Genomic DNA, 15,644 nt, shown 5'->3' with positions numbered 1-15,644 from the left:
TGATTACACACAGTATCTCTAACTTTACCCAATTCCAAACACCTTCATTTCACTACATTCAGAGCTAATTCTCCCCAAGCATTCCACAATGTCTCATAGATTTTTAAAATCTATAACATGAATCCAGTAACAGTTACCACACCAGCCAGCTATATCTCTTTGGTGGTTGCTTCTGAGGTAAAACAAACACCTGACTTTGAAGGCAGGCTCTCTTCACACACCCAGCTTCCTGTGAATTAACAGTTATTCCTGCTGTGGCTGCAGTTAGAAGCAGCAACCCTTGTATAGGTTCAATCATCTCCGGATGTACAGTTTGTCCCTTTTCATCTTCCCTTATCTGAACTAACCTTTTCAGAAGTCAAACTTAATTACCTTCATTCAGAGTGTAAATGCAAAATTCACACCTTATCTCCTCCTTTGAATCTCTAACCCATTTTTCAAACCCTTTTCACTCTGTTCCCCATTGTTACCAGCTTGCCTTAGGAAAACATCGCTAGACTCATCAACCTACAAAAGCACCAGTTCCATTAGCACAACCAAGCTGCCCCTGCATTTAAGCAACTTACGTTTTCCTATAATTTTAAAAAATATATAACAATCAGAAAACATACTGATTTATTGAATTTCCGTGATATTTCCATCCCATCACTATTTTTCCTTACACTCTGGGGCTCTGCTGTCATCACACTTCTGTATCCATGTTCCCTGTCCCAATAAATGAACTGCAACATATTTGGGGCAGCACGGTGGCACAGTGGTTAGCACTGTTGCCTCACAGTGCTAGGGACCAGGTTTGATTCCCGGCTTGGGTCACTGTCTGTGCGGAGTTTGCACATTCTCCCCGTGTCTGTATGGATTTCCTCCGGGTGCTCCAGTTTCCCCCACTCAGTCCGAAAGACATGTTGGTTAGGTACATTGGCCGTGCTAAATTCTCCCTCAGTACCCGAACAGGCGCCAGAGCGTGGCAACTAGGGGATTTTCACAGTAACTTCATTGTAGTGTTAATGTAAGCCTACTTGTGACACTAATAAATAATCTTTAAACTTTTTGCACAATCCCTTATGAGTGACTGTTGCATTTTATATCATTTTATGATAAACAGCACCTTATCCAAAAGGCAGTACCCCCCTCTGACAATGCAAGCACTCCTTCAATACTGCACCAGGATTGCCAATCTAGATTTTTGTACCCGATTTCAGGAGAAGGTCTTGGACCCATAACTTCCTGATTCAGAGGCTCAGAGCTGATACAACTATCTTTTCCCTTCTGACATATTAATTTTTGGAACACATTTACCCACTTCCTCTGTTAAAGCTATAACAAGGTTCTGTATCCACTGCTGTTTCTGCTCGGGTATTCCCACGCTCTGACTATCCCGAAACCGAGAAAAAGACACTCTTTCATTACTTCGATGGTTAACTTCTAATACATACACGGAGTTGCAACTACTTTATTCCTATTTGTTATTGTCAAATTTGGAAAGGTGCTTTGTGACCATAATGGGGCAGCACGGTGGCACAGTGGTTAGCACTGCTGCCTCACAGCGCCAGGGACCCGGGTTCAATTCTGGCCTTGGGTGACTGTCTGTGTGGAGTTTGCACATTCTCCCCGTGTCTGTGTGGGTCTCCTCCGGGTGCTCCGGTTTCCTCCCACAGTCCAAAGATGTGCGGGTTAGGTTGATTGGCCATGCTCAATTGACCCTAGTGTCAGGGAAATTAGCAGGGTAAATGGGGAGGCGATGGCCTAGTGGTATTATCGCTAGACGATTAGTCCAGAAACTCAGCTAATGTTCTGGGGACCCGGGATCGAATCCTGCCATGGCAGATGGTGGAATTTGAATTCAATAAAAAATATCTGGAATTAAAAATCTACTGATGACCATTGTTGATTGTCGGAAAAATCCGTCTGGTTCACTAACGTCCTTTAGGGAAGGAAATCTGCCGTCCTTACCGGGTCTGGCCTACATGTGACTCCAGAACCACAGCAATGTGGTTGACTCTCAACTGCCCTCGGGCAATTAGGAATGGGCAATAAATACTGGCCCAACCAGCGATGCCCATGTCCCACGAATGAATAAAAAAAATACATGGGGTTATGGGGATAGGGCCTGGCTGGGATTGTGGTCAGTGATGGGCCGAATGGTTTCCTTTTGCACTGTAGGGATTCTGAGTCATAATGCAAGAGAAGGGGGATTAGCAGAGTAAATATGTGAGGTGATGGGAATAGGGCCTGGGTAGGATTGTGGTCGGTGCAGATTTGATGGGCTGAATGGCCTCCTCCTGTACTGTAGGGATTCTATAATGATGGGAGGCAGGATTGCGTGATGGACTTATATATAGAATCATAGAATCCCTACTGTGCAGGAGGCCATTCAGCCCATCGAGCCTGCATCCAAGAACAGTCCCACCCAGGCCCTTTTCCCATAACCTCACATATTTATCCTGCTAATCCCCCTGACACTAAGGGGCAATTTAGCAATCTACCTAACCTGCACATCTCTGGACTGTGGAAGAAAATCGGAGCACCCGGGAGAAACCTACGGGGAGAACATGCAGACTCCACATAGACAGTGATCAAGACTAGAATCGAACCCGGGAATGATGGAGACCAGAATCGAACCCGGGTCCCCTGGTGCTGTGAGGCAGCAGTTCCAAACACTGTGCCACTGAGTAAGCTGATCTGTCTCTGGCTGGATATAGCTGTGACTTTCATAGAAACCCTACAGTGCAGAAAGAGGCCATTCGGCCCATCGAGTCTGCACCGACCACAATCCCACCCAGGCCCTATCCCCATATCCCTACATATTTACCCGCTAATCCCTCTAACCGACGCATCCCGGGACACTAAGGGGCAATTTAGCATGACCAATCAACCTAACCCGCACATCTTTGTGGACTGTGGGAGGAAACCGGAGCACCCGGAGGAAACCCACGCAGACACAGGAAGAATGTGCAAACTCCGCACAGACAGTGACCCAAGCCGGGAATCGAACCCAGGTCCCTGGAGCTGTGAAGCAGCAGTGCCAACCACTGTGCCACCCCGCCACTATATTCTGCACCCTCTCCTCCCCTGTGTAGTCTATGAAGGGTATGCTTTGTCTGTATGATGCTGTAAGGAACCTGGTATTGTTAAAACTCTCACTTGACGTGTAAGAAACAACACTTCTCACTGTATCTCAATACCATGAGACAATAACAAATCAAATCGCAAAATCTGATGGCAGCAGGGAAGAAGCGTGTATGCCTTGAAATTTAAATTGAAAGATTGAGCCAGTGTTGCTTTATTGTCGCTGAAACAATATGTAAAGGTGTTGGTTGTGCAGAGGTGCCAGGCTGTAATGTGTAGAGGATTGAACACGGTTACTACAATGAGGAGCAGGGACTGCCCCCTCCCCGATTCCCATTCATCTTTTCAGAGGCAAGATCCTCGGAGGAAGCCATTCCTGGAATAGGGGGAATGCCGTAACCATGCAGAGACCATTGGTCATTTTAGCTTCTGAACAATGATGGCGGATAATCCGAATCATAGCATTGTATTAATACTTCTCAATCAAAAATGATAACCAATGGCTAAAAACTTGAAATAGAAGGAAAACAATTGAGAAATGAGAGGAAACCCCCCCCCCTCCTACAATTCGTGGGCGATTCCGATGATCAATGCTCAGGGCCGGGAGAATGTACCACTATGGAACAGGGGGGGGTTTCAGTGTGGGGTTTTACACATATTCTCCAACTGTCAAACTGTGAAAGATGTGAATTAATCTGCGCTTTTGCTGATCGTAACCGTTCCATAGGTTTGATACATGCATGAGGTTATCATTGACACGCAGCGCTAATTTCTACATAACAACCGGCGGGTTCTCCCCCCCCTCCGTGGCGGGAGTGGGCGAGTCCGGATCGCGCGCGAAACCCCGGCGCCGCGCAGGCGCGCAGCCCCTTTCCGCCGCCGCCGCCGCCATGCCCGCGCGTACCGGGACCGGGAGCAGCTCCGCCGCCCGAGGCCCCGCCGCCCGCGCCCTGCCCGAGGACATCCGCACACGGTGAGTGCCCGCCTCCCGCAGGCAGCCCGGGGCTCAGCCCCCCCCTCCCCCGCACCCGGCTGTTTATTTACCTCATACCCGACACCCCCGGGCCCGCGGTACCGACACCGCCCCCTCCCTCCCTCCCCCCGGGGGGGTCAGAGCTCCCGGGCCGGGGGGAGTGGGATACAAAATAACCCCCACCCCCCGGGATCGGGACGGCGGCGCCGGCCGGAGGATTTGGCGCCAAACCCGCATCACTGCTTTTCCGCCCCTCCCCCTTTCCCCTGTGGCCCCCCCTCCCCTGCTGCCCCCTCCCCTTTGCCCCCCCGCTGCCCCCTCCCCTTTGCCCCCCCGCTGCCCCCTCCCCTTTGCCCCCCCGCTGCCCCCTCCCCTTTGCCCCCCCCGCTGCCCCCTCCCCTTTGCCCCCCCCGCTGCCCCCTCCCCTTTGCCCCCCGCTGCCCCCTCCCCTTTGCCCCCCCGCTGCCCCCTCCCCTTTGCCCCCCCGCTGCCCCCTCCCCTTTGCCCCCCCGGCTGCCCCCTCCCCTTTGCCCCCCTGGCTGCCCCCTCCCCTGCTGCCCCCTCCCCTTTGCCCCCCCGCTGCCCCCTCCCCTTTGCCCCCCCGCTGCCCCCTCCCCTTTGCCCCCCCGCTGCCCCCTCCCCTTTGCCCCCCCGCTGCCCCCTCCCCTTTGCCCCCCCGCTGCCCCCTCCCCTTTGCCCCCCCGCTGCCCCCTCCCCTTTGCCCCCCCGCTGCCCCCTCCCCTTTGCCCCCCCGCTGCCCCCTCCCCTTTGCCCCCCCGCTGCCCCCTCCCCTTTGCCCCCCTTTGCCCCCTCCCCGCTGCCCCCTCCCCTTTGCCCCCCCGCTGCCCCCTCCTCTTTGCCCCCCGCTGCCTCTCCCCTTTGCCCCCCCGCTGCCCCCTCCCCTTTGCCCCCCCGCTGCCCCCTCCCCTTTGCCCCCCCGCTGCCCCCTCCCCTTTGCCCCCCCGCTGCCCCCTCCCCTTTGCCCCCCCCGCTGCCCCCTCCCCTTTGCCCCCCCGCTGCCCCCTCCCCTTTGCCCCCCCCGCTGCCCCCTCCCCTTTGCCCCCCCCGCTGCCCCCTCCCCTTTGCCCCCCCCGCTGCCCCCTCCCCTTTGCCCCCCCCGCTGCCCCCTCCCCTTTGCCCCCCCGCTGCCCCCTCCCCTTTGCCCCCCCCCCCGGCTGCCCCCTCCCCTTTGCCCCCCCCCGGCTGCCCCCTACCCTTTGCCCCCCCGGCTGCCCCCTCCCCTCGGGCCCCGCTGCCCGCCCCCTCGGGCCTCTGTGCTCCCTCTTTGCCTCCCTCCTGCCATTCATTACCTGCGGGAGTGATGTGGAGAAGAGGCTGGTCTGATTGCTCGCTGCTTGGATCAACACAGACATGCCCCTTCTCGGTTTCTTTCTGAAAATGTTTGGAGTCTGCGTGACTCTATTTTCACAAACTTCGCTTTCGGACAGAGGTGAAAAGATTTTCAGCTGCTCTTTTTCCTTTTGCAGTGGGGACATGTGGGTGTGATGGTGTTAAAAGCTCCTCCTCTCTGGACAGTGCCACTTGCTCTGGAGCTAAATGGTTTTTATTGGTGAAAAGTTTATTCAGTCTCCAGTGCAAGTGAGCAAAAAGCTCCAGCTTGAACAATATGGAGGTCAAGCTGCCCCGAAACTGCCTGTCCTACTGTAAAATAATTAACCCCAGAAAATCCTGCAACCAAACAGCACGGTTGCCAGACCTGGAGTTTGCTCGCTATCGCATCGGGCAGCACGAGTAGAGAGTGGGCTGAATGTAATGTTGCTGCTACAGTCAGACCACTGTCGACTCCCCTATACTGCCTGTCCCAAAGTAAGTCTTTAGCAAGGAATTTTCAAATCGCCTCCCAGACCTGGTTTTGGAGGGAAAGCTGGGCGAGGATGAGGGGGCTTCATGATGCTGCTGAATGTCTCAAGTCAGTGTACAGTGACAGTAATAACACTCCTGTACAGCTCTAACTGTACAACTGTAACTGTGTGGCACAGTTGTTAGCACTGCTGCCTCACAGCGCCAGGGACCCGGCTTCGATTCCTGGCTTGGGTCACTGTCTGTGCAGAGTTTGCACATTCTCCCCGTGTCTGCGTGGGTTTCCTCCGGGTGCTCCGGTTTCCTCCCACAGTCTGAAAGAAGTGCTGGTTAGGGTGCATTGACCCGAACAGGCACCGGACTGTGGCAACTAGGGGAATTTTGCAGTAACTTCATTGCAGCGTTAATGTAAGCCCTACTTGTGACTAATAAATAAACTTTACTTTTTAAAAAGCAAACAGCTCCCTGCACACAGCTTTCTCACAAATAGTTATTTCAGGGTCTGTGAAGCTCAGGGTTCCCAGGATCTCAAACAGCATCAGTATCCCCAAAAAATCCTGCTGCGTTTGCCCACAACACTAATTGCTTGGCTGTCATGGCTTAAGAACAGAGACATGGTATACTGTCTCTGTTCCCTGCCTGCAGCTTTATTTGGAATTTTACAGCACAGAAATGGGCCATTTGGCCCACCTCATCTATGTTGGCGTTTATTTCCCACTCAAGCTTCCTCCCACCCTTTCGACCACACTATCAGGGTAACCTTCAGCTTCTTCCTCATGTGTTTATCAACTCCCTTGATTGTATCTACACTAGAATCATAAAATGGTTATCATAATGTGGAGATGCCGGCATTGGAGTGCGGTGGGCACAGTAAGAAGTCTCACAACAGGTTAAAGTCCAACAGGATTATTTGGAATCATGAGCTTTTGCAACACTGCTCCTTCATCAGGTGAATAGAATGGTTATAGCACAGAAGGAGGCCTTTCAGTCTGTTGGCTGTGTCACTTCTGCAACAGCTACTCTCGCTCCTCCACCTTCTTCCCATGGCTCTGTAAAATCATTTCCAGATCCTGTTTGAAAATGCAGTTGAATCTGTCTCCACCACACACTCAGGCAGTGCATTCCAGATCCAAACCTCTTGTTACATAAAGGAGTTTTTCCTCATGTCGCCTCTGATTCTTTTCCTAATCATCTTTAGAGTTCTCGGCGCTCTGCAGGTGGGAACAGTTTCTCCCCATTTACTTCACCCAGATCCATCATGATTTTGAAAACATCTAACAAATCTCTCAACCTTCTCTTCAAGGTTGCCAGTCTGTCCACATATTTGAAGTCTCCCATCCTTTGAAACATTCTCATAAATCTTTTCTGCACCCTTTCTCAAACCTTCTCATCCTTCCCCATTGAGGATGAACCAATGTGTCATGAAGGCTGTTATATATTTAAAAGTGGTTGCAGGTTTCTTTAAGAGCTGATCACATGATCTGATGGTGACATCATTAGGGTGCTGCACAGGCTGCTGTTTTACTCTGTACTCTACAGGCAAAAGCTGCTAGAATAAATATGTTAGTTTGAATCTACGTGTGCAAGCCGCAGCTTTTCTTTTTGTTTAAAGCCCACAGTCCTTAACGTAATTAGGACATTACACAAAAAGAAAATTGGCGACGAGTCTGGATTTGGTTTGATCATTGGTTCAGCCCTAAGTAGGAACAAGTTTTGGGCCCTCACGCTTTGAATGTTCGAAGGCTGGGGAGAAGCAGCAACAGGATTAAAGATTGCCATGCCAGTTCAGACAGACCAAGTAAGGAAAAAGCTCTCTGTGTGGTTTTAAAAAAGGGTTTTTTTCTGATAAGAGAAGGGTGAGATTCCAGGCAGTGTCTGGCATGTTTAAAAATAAGAGATTCTTTGCTGTACAGCTGGGGTCATTTGAAAAGAGGATACATCAAGTCAACTGCCCCCAGGGTTTAAAAAAGGCAAGTATTAGGAAGACAGTAAAAAATATATCGAGAGAGAGCGCAGTCTCGGGTCGCTGCGAGAGAAGTGGCAGGTTAGTCATTTTGGCGCTTCAGTGAAGGAAATGAATCGTAGAGTTCCTACGTAGAGCGTTTTCAGTACTTTGTGCAAGCAAATAAAATTGAAAACTAGTTGCTCATACCAGTTTTTCTCAGTACAGTAGGAAGTAAAGCCTACAATTTGCTCTGGAATGTTGGTTCATGCAGCAACTAAACTTGCGTGACAAATACCCTTGAAGAGCATTATTCTCCGAAACCATTGATCGTTGCAGAGCGGTTTAGGTTCCACGGAAGGAATCACGTGGAAGATGAAAGCATTGCTCAGTTGGCCACAACATTGAGAGTTCGGTGAGTCATCAGAAGATGCTCTGAGATTGTTTAGCTTGTGGACTCCAAAATGAAGCTATCCAAAGGAGATTGCTTACTGAATATGCTCTGACTTTAAGGAGCAGCATAAACCACAGTGCCAATGGAGCTGGCTGCTAAAGAGGCTTCACAGCTTCGTGAAGGAATGAAGATCCACGAGTTGGGAACTGCCCATAAGAAGTCAGATCAGCAGCAAAAATGTTACAGATGGGCCAAAAAGGGCCATTCCACAAGTGAATGCTGGAGCAAGGATAGTCGATGCAAGAATTGTGCCAAAATGGATCATATTGCAAAAGCTAATTGGGCTAGACCAGTTTCCCTTGAAGTAAATTCAGAAGAAGAATCTGGGTAACTTCAAGAAGAACAAGTCACGTTCTACAAAAAGAATTTGCATCATGGAAGAAAACAATTAGCACCAAAGAGGAGAATGTCCAGAAATATGTGAAGATCTCCAGCTGAACGTCTTATCCATACAGGGTGAATCTCTCAGATTCTGGGTGATTCCAAAATGGGCAATCTGTTAGGACGGAGGTTGAAATTGGTGCTGCTGTATCTTTAATTCATGAGACTACAACAAAAGCTGAAACATCTTCCTTTAAAACCAGTTGATATGATTTTAAGGACATGGAAGAGGTCGTGCTGTTCAAATGTTACATCATGGTCAAAGAGCTGTGTGGACAAACAAGCGGTGTTACCTCTCCATGTGGTCCGTGGTGATTTTCCACCTCTATTTGGGGGATCATGGTTGGAGAAGATCAAGTTTAACTGGAGTGCTGTCAGCAGATTGGTCGCTGTCAAAACAGCACCTTCTGGATAAGTACAAGAGAGTGTATTCGAAGAGACACTTGGCTCAATGAAGGAAGTTCAAGTGAAACTCAAGGCAAAGCCTAATTAGCAACCAAAAAGTCTCAAAGCAAGAGCGGTGCTGTATGCGCTTCATCCCAAGGTTGAAGAAGAATTCGTACGACTTGTTAACACTTGTGTGTTAGAGCCAGTTACAATGAGTGACTGGGCTACCCCCATTGTACCTGTCATGAAACCAGATGGTCCAGTTCATATTTCTGGTGATTTTAAAACCATAAATTCAGTGTTGTGTGCAGATCAATATCTGCTTCTTTCAATTGAAGATCTGTTTTCTGGATTATCAGGTTGATCTTTCACAACTATATTTACAGATGATGTAACCACTGATTCACAACCCTTACTTACCATTGTTATTCATAAGGGTCTTTTTCAATATACAAGGTGGCCTTTTGGAGTAACCTCCATACCAGCCCCATTCCAGATATCAATGGATCAGATTTTAACTGGTCTCTCTGGTGTTCATTGTTACCTGGGTGATTTCTAATCGCAGGATCCAGCAGAAGCATTGAGATGATTTTTGGCGAATGAAGATTTCAGCATTATTTATATTTCACATTATTGACTGATCATCGATCCTTAACTATTTTTGGGTGGTATAATGGAATACCGTTAGCTGCTAGTCGATTGTAAAGTTGGTCACTGATTTTTATCTGCATACTCATACGATATAAAATATCGTCATGCTGGTGCATTATCAGGCTTAACTTTACCTATTCAGTAGGTGCCATCAACTAGCTTTGCCTGTGACAGATTCTCAAGTTCAGAGACATTCCAGAAATGATCCCGGGGTGGGGAAGGTGATGGATATGGTATTGAAAGGAGCGATAGCTGGAATGCATCGTACACATGCTGATTTGAAACTATATGCGTCAAAAAAGTTTGAGTTGACCGTCCAGGGTGGGTGTCTGTTTTGGGGAATCCGAGTGATCATTCCTCCTAGTCTTTGTGGAAGAGTTCTTGAACAACCACATGAAGGACATCCTGGTGTGGTCCAGATCAATAAATTAGTACAATTATTTTTGGTACCTGGGTCTGGGTGCTCAGATCGAAGAAAAAGTGGGATAGTGTCAATCCTGCGCACGAAAAAGAAATACTCCACCATTGCCTACACTCTTAGGAGTAGCCTAAAATGTCTTGGCAACGATTGAATATAGATTTTGCTGGTCCTTTTGATGATTATATGTTCTTGGTCATAATAGACGTACACTCAAAGTGGCCAGAAGTTATCATGAGATCTACAACTGATCAAGCCATTGGAAAACTTGACAATATGCAAGATTTGATAAACCGGGACAGGTTGTTAGCAATAATGGGTCACAAATTACTTCAGAAGAGTTTGAAGATTATTCTAAAGTAAATAGTATTCATGTAAAATCTACATCTTATCATACATCAGCCAGTGGATTGGCTGAGAGATTTGTGCAATCCTTGAAACATTCTTTAAGACCACAGTTTATCACGTTGCGAGACTTTTTGTTATCTTATAGAAACAATACTCATGTGGTTACCCAAAATTCACCTGCATTACTACTTTTAAAGAGAAAGTTGAGAACTGTTTGATTTGTTATTACCTCCAGAAACTTGAGATAGAGCATAAACAATCTCAAGTTGCTAGACAAGAAGTGAGCGCTAAACAACACTCATTTCAACAAGGAGATCAAGTGCTAGCATATAATCATGCCGCAGTGAGAAATGGGTACCAGCCATATTTTAGCACAATTTTACACATTGCAAACTGAAGATGAACTTTGTTGGCAATGCCATGTTGTCATCAAAATAACTTCTCAGAATCATCTTCAAAAGCACCAACTTCAATAGTCCCTAGTGTTGTGAATATTACTACGGAATAATTGGTTGAGTCTGAGTTGCCTGATGACTGTGACTATGCTACTAAACCCCGTGGGAATGATGCAGAATTAGTTCCAAGAGAAGAGATGTTTTCTGAAGTTCCAGATCATACTTCTAGGGTCACTTGCAGCCAAATTCCAGAACGTCGGAAAAGAGGAATAGACGTCCTCCCGATCGACTTTCTCATTGACTGTGTATAATGAGTAATGATGCACAGTACTGTGTATAATGATGCATAGTACTGTGTATAGTGATTAATGATGCATAGTACTGTGTATAATGATTAATGATGCACAGTACTGTGTATAATGATGCATAGTACTGTGTATAATGATTAATGATGCACAGTACTGTGTATAATGATGCATAGTACTGTGTATAATGATGCATAGTACTGTGTATAATGATTAATGATGCACAGTACTGTGTATAATGATGCATAGTACTGTGTATAATGATTAATGATGCATAGTACTGTGTCTGGAGTATTATTGATCTTCTGTTATTGCATAATATCATAATTTATTGTCATAACTGTAGAAGTGGTTGGGGGGGTGGGGTGTTATATATTTAAAAGTGGTGCTTTGAGCTGATCACATGATTTGATGGTGACGTCATTAGGATGTTGCAGAGGCTGTTTTACTTTCAGCTTGTACTCTGTACAGGCAAAAGCTGCTAGAATAAATCTGTTCTTAGTTTGAATCTACGTGTGCAAACCACAGCTTTTCTTTTTGTTTAAAACCCATGTAGTTAGGACCTTACAAATGTTCATTTGCACCATGTCCCTATTTATAAAACCCAGGATTCAATATAATTTAGTAACTGCTTTCTCAGCCTACCTGCTGCCTTGTAATTTATGTGCATATATTCCCAGGTCCCTCTGCCGCTGCATTCCCTTTTGAATTGTACCCTTTAGTTTATATCACCTTTCTTTGTTCTTCAGACAAATGTATAACTTCACACTTTTTTACATTAAATTGCATTTGCCACCTATCTGACCATCCAGAAGCCTGTCTATTTCTTCTTGAAATCTATCACCATCCCCCTTCTCAGTTCACAGATCCAAGTCTTGCATGATCTTCAAATTTTGGAATTGTGGCTCCATACGCCTGGGTCATAGAATCCCTACAGTGCAGAAAGAGGCCATTCGGCCCACCGAGTCTGCACCGACCACAATCCCACCAAGGCCCGATCCCCGTAACCCCACACGTTTCCCCTGCTAATCCCTCTGATACTAGGGTCAATTTAGTATGGCCAATTCACCTAACCCGCACACCCTTGCATATAATGGTATGAAGGTCATTAATGTAAATTAAGGAATGATGTGTAGATGCTGGGGTAGGCATGGTAAGCAGTCTCTCAACATCAGGTTAAAATCCCAACAGGTTTATTTGGAATCACGAGCTTTTGGAGCGCTGCTCCTTCACTCACTCATCTGATGAAGGAGCAGCGCTCCGAAAGCTCATGATTCCAAATAAACCTGATGGCTTTTAACCTGGTGTGAGACTTCTAACTGTAAATCAAGAAAAGCAGTGGTCCCTCTATATGCCATCCCCTTGCCGTTTTCTGTAACTCATTCGACATTGAGTTCAGCAACTCTAGACTCTGAACTTTACTCTCCATCTTGGCCCCTCCCCATTTGTTTATTGGTTCCCTTGGCTTAAACATAAACATAGAAACCCTGCAGTGCAGAAGGAGACCATTTGGCCCATCGAGTCTGCACCGACCACAGTCCCACCCAGGCCCTACCCCCATATCCCTACATATTTACCCGCTAATCCCTCTAACCTACGCATCTCAGGACACTAAGGGGCAATTTTAGCATGGCCAATCAACCTAACCCGCACATCTTTGGACCCGGAGGAAACCCATGCAGACACGAGGAGAATGTGAAAACTCCACACAGACAGTGACCCAAGCCGGGAATTGAACCCGGGTCCCTGGGGCTGTGAAGCAGCAGTGCTAACCACTGCTACCATGCCGCTTGACCCAATACAAAGCCCTCCCCAACAGGGCCACCTGTCCATTGTTGTTCAGTTTTGTTTCTGTTGAGCACTGACCTTTCTTCTCCTAGTAACGCATGCTGCTATTTTACCTTCATACCATTATTAGCACCACTTCAGTCCTTAATGGCACCATTAATTAACACCCCTTTTGTCTTGTGTCCATGACACCTTTGTCAATCTCTCTTTGACCCTGACCTATGTGCGTCTGCAACTCTATAATTGATTACATTTCTACCCCCTCAGTTCTGTAGAAGAGTCATAAGGACTTGAAAAATTAACTCTTTCTGTCTCCCCAGATGCTGTAAGAAGTTTAACAACACCAGGTTGAAGTCCAACAGGTTTATTTGGTAGCAAAAGCCACACAAGCTTTCGAAGCTCTAAGCCCCTTCTTCAGGTGAGTGGAAATTCTGTTCTGTTTGTGAACAGAATTCCCACTCACCTGAAGAAGGGGCTTAGAGCTTCGAAAGCTTGTGTGGCTTTTGCTACCAAATAAACCTGTTGGACTTTAACCTGGTGTTGTTAAACTTCTTACTGTGTTTACCCCAGTCCAACGCCGGCATCTCCACATCATCCCCAGATGCTGCCAGACCTGCTGAGTTTATCCAGCATTTTCTGTTATTAATTTTACTGACGTTTGGGAACTCAAATGATTAATACTTAGGAAAACAATATGATAGGTTTCGAAATGACATGGCCAGCATGCTTTCTTTGAGCTCCCATACCGCTGTTTGCAAGTCAGTTATCGTTATTATTTTCATAGAATCATACAGTGCAGAAGGAGGCCATTCGGTCCATCAAATCTGCACTAACTACAATCCCACCCTGGCCCTATCCCCATAATCCCGTACATTTACCCTAGCTAGTCCCCCTGGCACTAAGGGGCAATTTAGTGTGGCCGATCCATCTACCCTGCACATCTTTGGACTGTGGGAGGAAACCCACGCAGACATGGGGAGAATTCCACCAACTTCAAATTCTTTCTCATTTCCATCCTAAATGGGAGACCCCTTATTTTTAAATGGTGGCCCCTAATCCTAGATTACCCCACAAGAGGAAACACCCTCTCAATCTACCTTGTTGATCCCCCCATCAGAGTCCTATGATTCAACAAGATGACACTTCATTTTTCCTGGTGGGCCAGGAAGAATGGACCAATATATATCGCAGAACAGGGTGCGACTGAGGACTTGGCGCAAGTCAGAATGCAATGGAAGCTGGAACACCATAAGACATAGGAGCAGAATTAGGCCACTCGGCCCATCGAGCCTGCTCCACCATTCAATCATGGCTGATATTTTCCTCATCCCCATTCTCCTGCTTTTTCCCCATAACCCCTGATCCCCTTATTAATCAAGGCCCTATCAATCTGTCTTAAAGACACTCAATGACCCGGCCTTCTGCGGCAAAGAGTTCCACAGATTCACCACTCTCTGTCTGGCTGAAGAAATTCCTCCCCATCTCTGTTTTAAAGGATCGTCCCTTTAGCTTGAGGTTGTGTCCTTTGGTTCCAGCACTGGATGTTATCCAGTTGTAGACACCTGCTTTTCAGACAGATCCAACGATCAATCATGGGATGAGAGGCGGAACAGTGGTTAGCACTGCTGCTTCACAGCTCCAGGGACCTGGGTTCGATTCCCGGCTTGGGTCACTGTCTGTGTGGAGTTTGCACATTCTCCTCGTGTCTGCGTGGGTTTCCTCCGGGTGCTCCGGTTTCCTCCCACAGTCCAAAGATCTGCGGGTTAGGTTGATTGGCCATGCTAAAACTGCCCCTTAGTGTCCGTAGGTTAGAGGGATTAGTGGGTAAATATGTAGGGATATGGGGTAGGGTCTGGGTGGGATTGTGGTCGGTGCAGACTCGATGGGCCAAATGGCCTCTTTCTGCACTGTAGGGTTTCTATGATTTGCTTACTGGAGGATTTTGGTTTTTCTCTTGTGATGCATTCATGGGTATTGCTGGCAAGGCCAGCAGCGTATGTCGCCCATCCCTCCTTGCCTTTCAAACAGTAGTTTGCTACACTATTTCAGAGGGCAGTTGAGAGTCAACCACATTGCTGTGGATCTGACCAGGTAAGGACAGCAGATTTCCTTCCCTAAAGTGACGTTAGTGAATTCGGTGGATAGTTTCACAGTCACTGTTACGGAAGACTAGCTTTTAATTCTAGGTTTTGTTAACTGAATTCGATTTCCATCAGCTGCCGTGGTGGGATTGGGATTAGTGCCCCCGAGCCTCTGGATTATTACATTGCCGCTACACAACCATCTTTCTGGTGGGTAGATCTTCCCTCATCGTTTTTAAGTAGCACAAAGACTTGATTAAAGGAAAAGTAGACAGGAGCTCAATTTAATAACCCTTCTGAAGAATGCTATTTGTTAGCCTAGATTGGGTTGCTGAGGCATTGAGAATTAGGTTGGAGCTTTTAATCTTCATGCACAGGTTACAGATCTAAATAGTAGATTTAATTTCCTTAAATAATGTCCTTAGTGGTGTGGCCGAAGTTGATTAAAAATGTTTTGTTTAAAGCAATCATACAAAATCATATGTGGGTGGGGTGGGGCACGGCACGGTGGCACAGTGGTTAGCACTGCTGCCTCACAGCGCCAGGGACCTGGATTCGATTCCTGGCTTGGGTCACTGTCTGTGTGGAATCTGCACCTTCTCCCCCGTGTCTGCGTGGGTTTCCTCCGGGTGCT

The 15,644-nt window shown here is 47.5% G+C and overlaps 1 protein-coding gene across 1 annotated transcript in view; it reads left to right on the top strand.

Moving 5' to 3' along the window:
- The first annotated feature begins 3,944 nt into the window (after positions 1–3,944).
- The window catches only part of dnmt1 (DNA (cytosine-5-)-methyltransferase 1), a 61,652-nt gene continuing 49,952 nt past the window's right edge, over positions 3,945–15,644 (top strand). Inside the window, exon 1 of the mRNA XM_078234988.1 lies at positions 3,945–4,039. Within this exon, the coding sequence (XP_078091114.1) occupies positions 3,957–4,039 (83 nt within the window). The 5' untranslated portion in view covers positions 3,945–3,956. The remainder of the gene's footprint in view (positions 4,040–15,644) is intronic.

Source organism: Mustelus asterias, chromosome 19, assembly GCF_964213995.1.
Source record: "Mustelus asterias chromosome 19, sMusAst1.hap1.1, whole genome shotgun sequence".
NCBI classification, from domain to species: domain Eukaryota; kingdom Metazoa; phylum Chordata; class Chondrichthyes; order Carcharhiniformes; family Triakidae; genus Mustelus; species Mustelus asterias.
The sequence above is the reverse complement of the archived record's forward strand: the minus strand, read 5'-3'. Positions and strand labels throughout refer to the sequence as shown.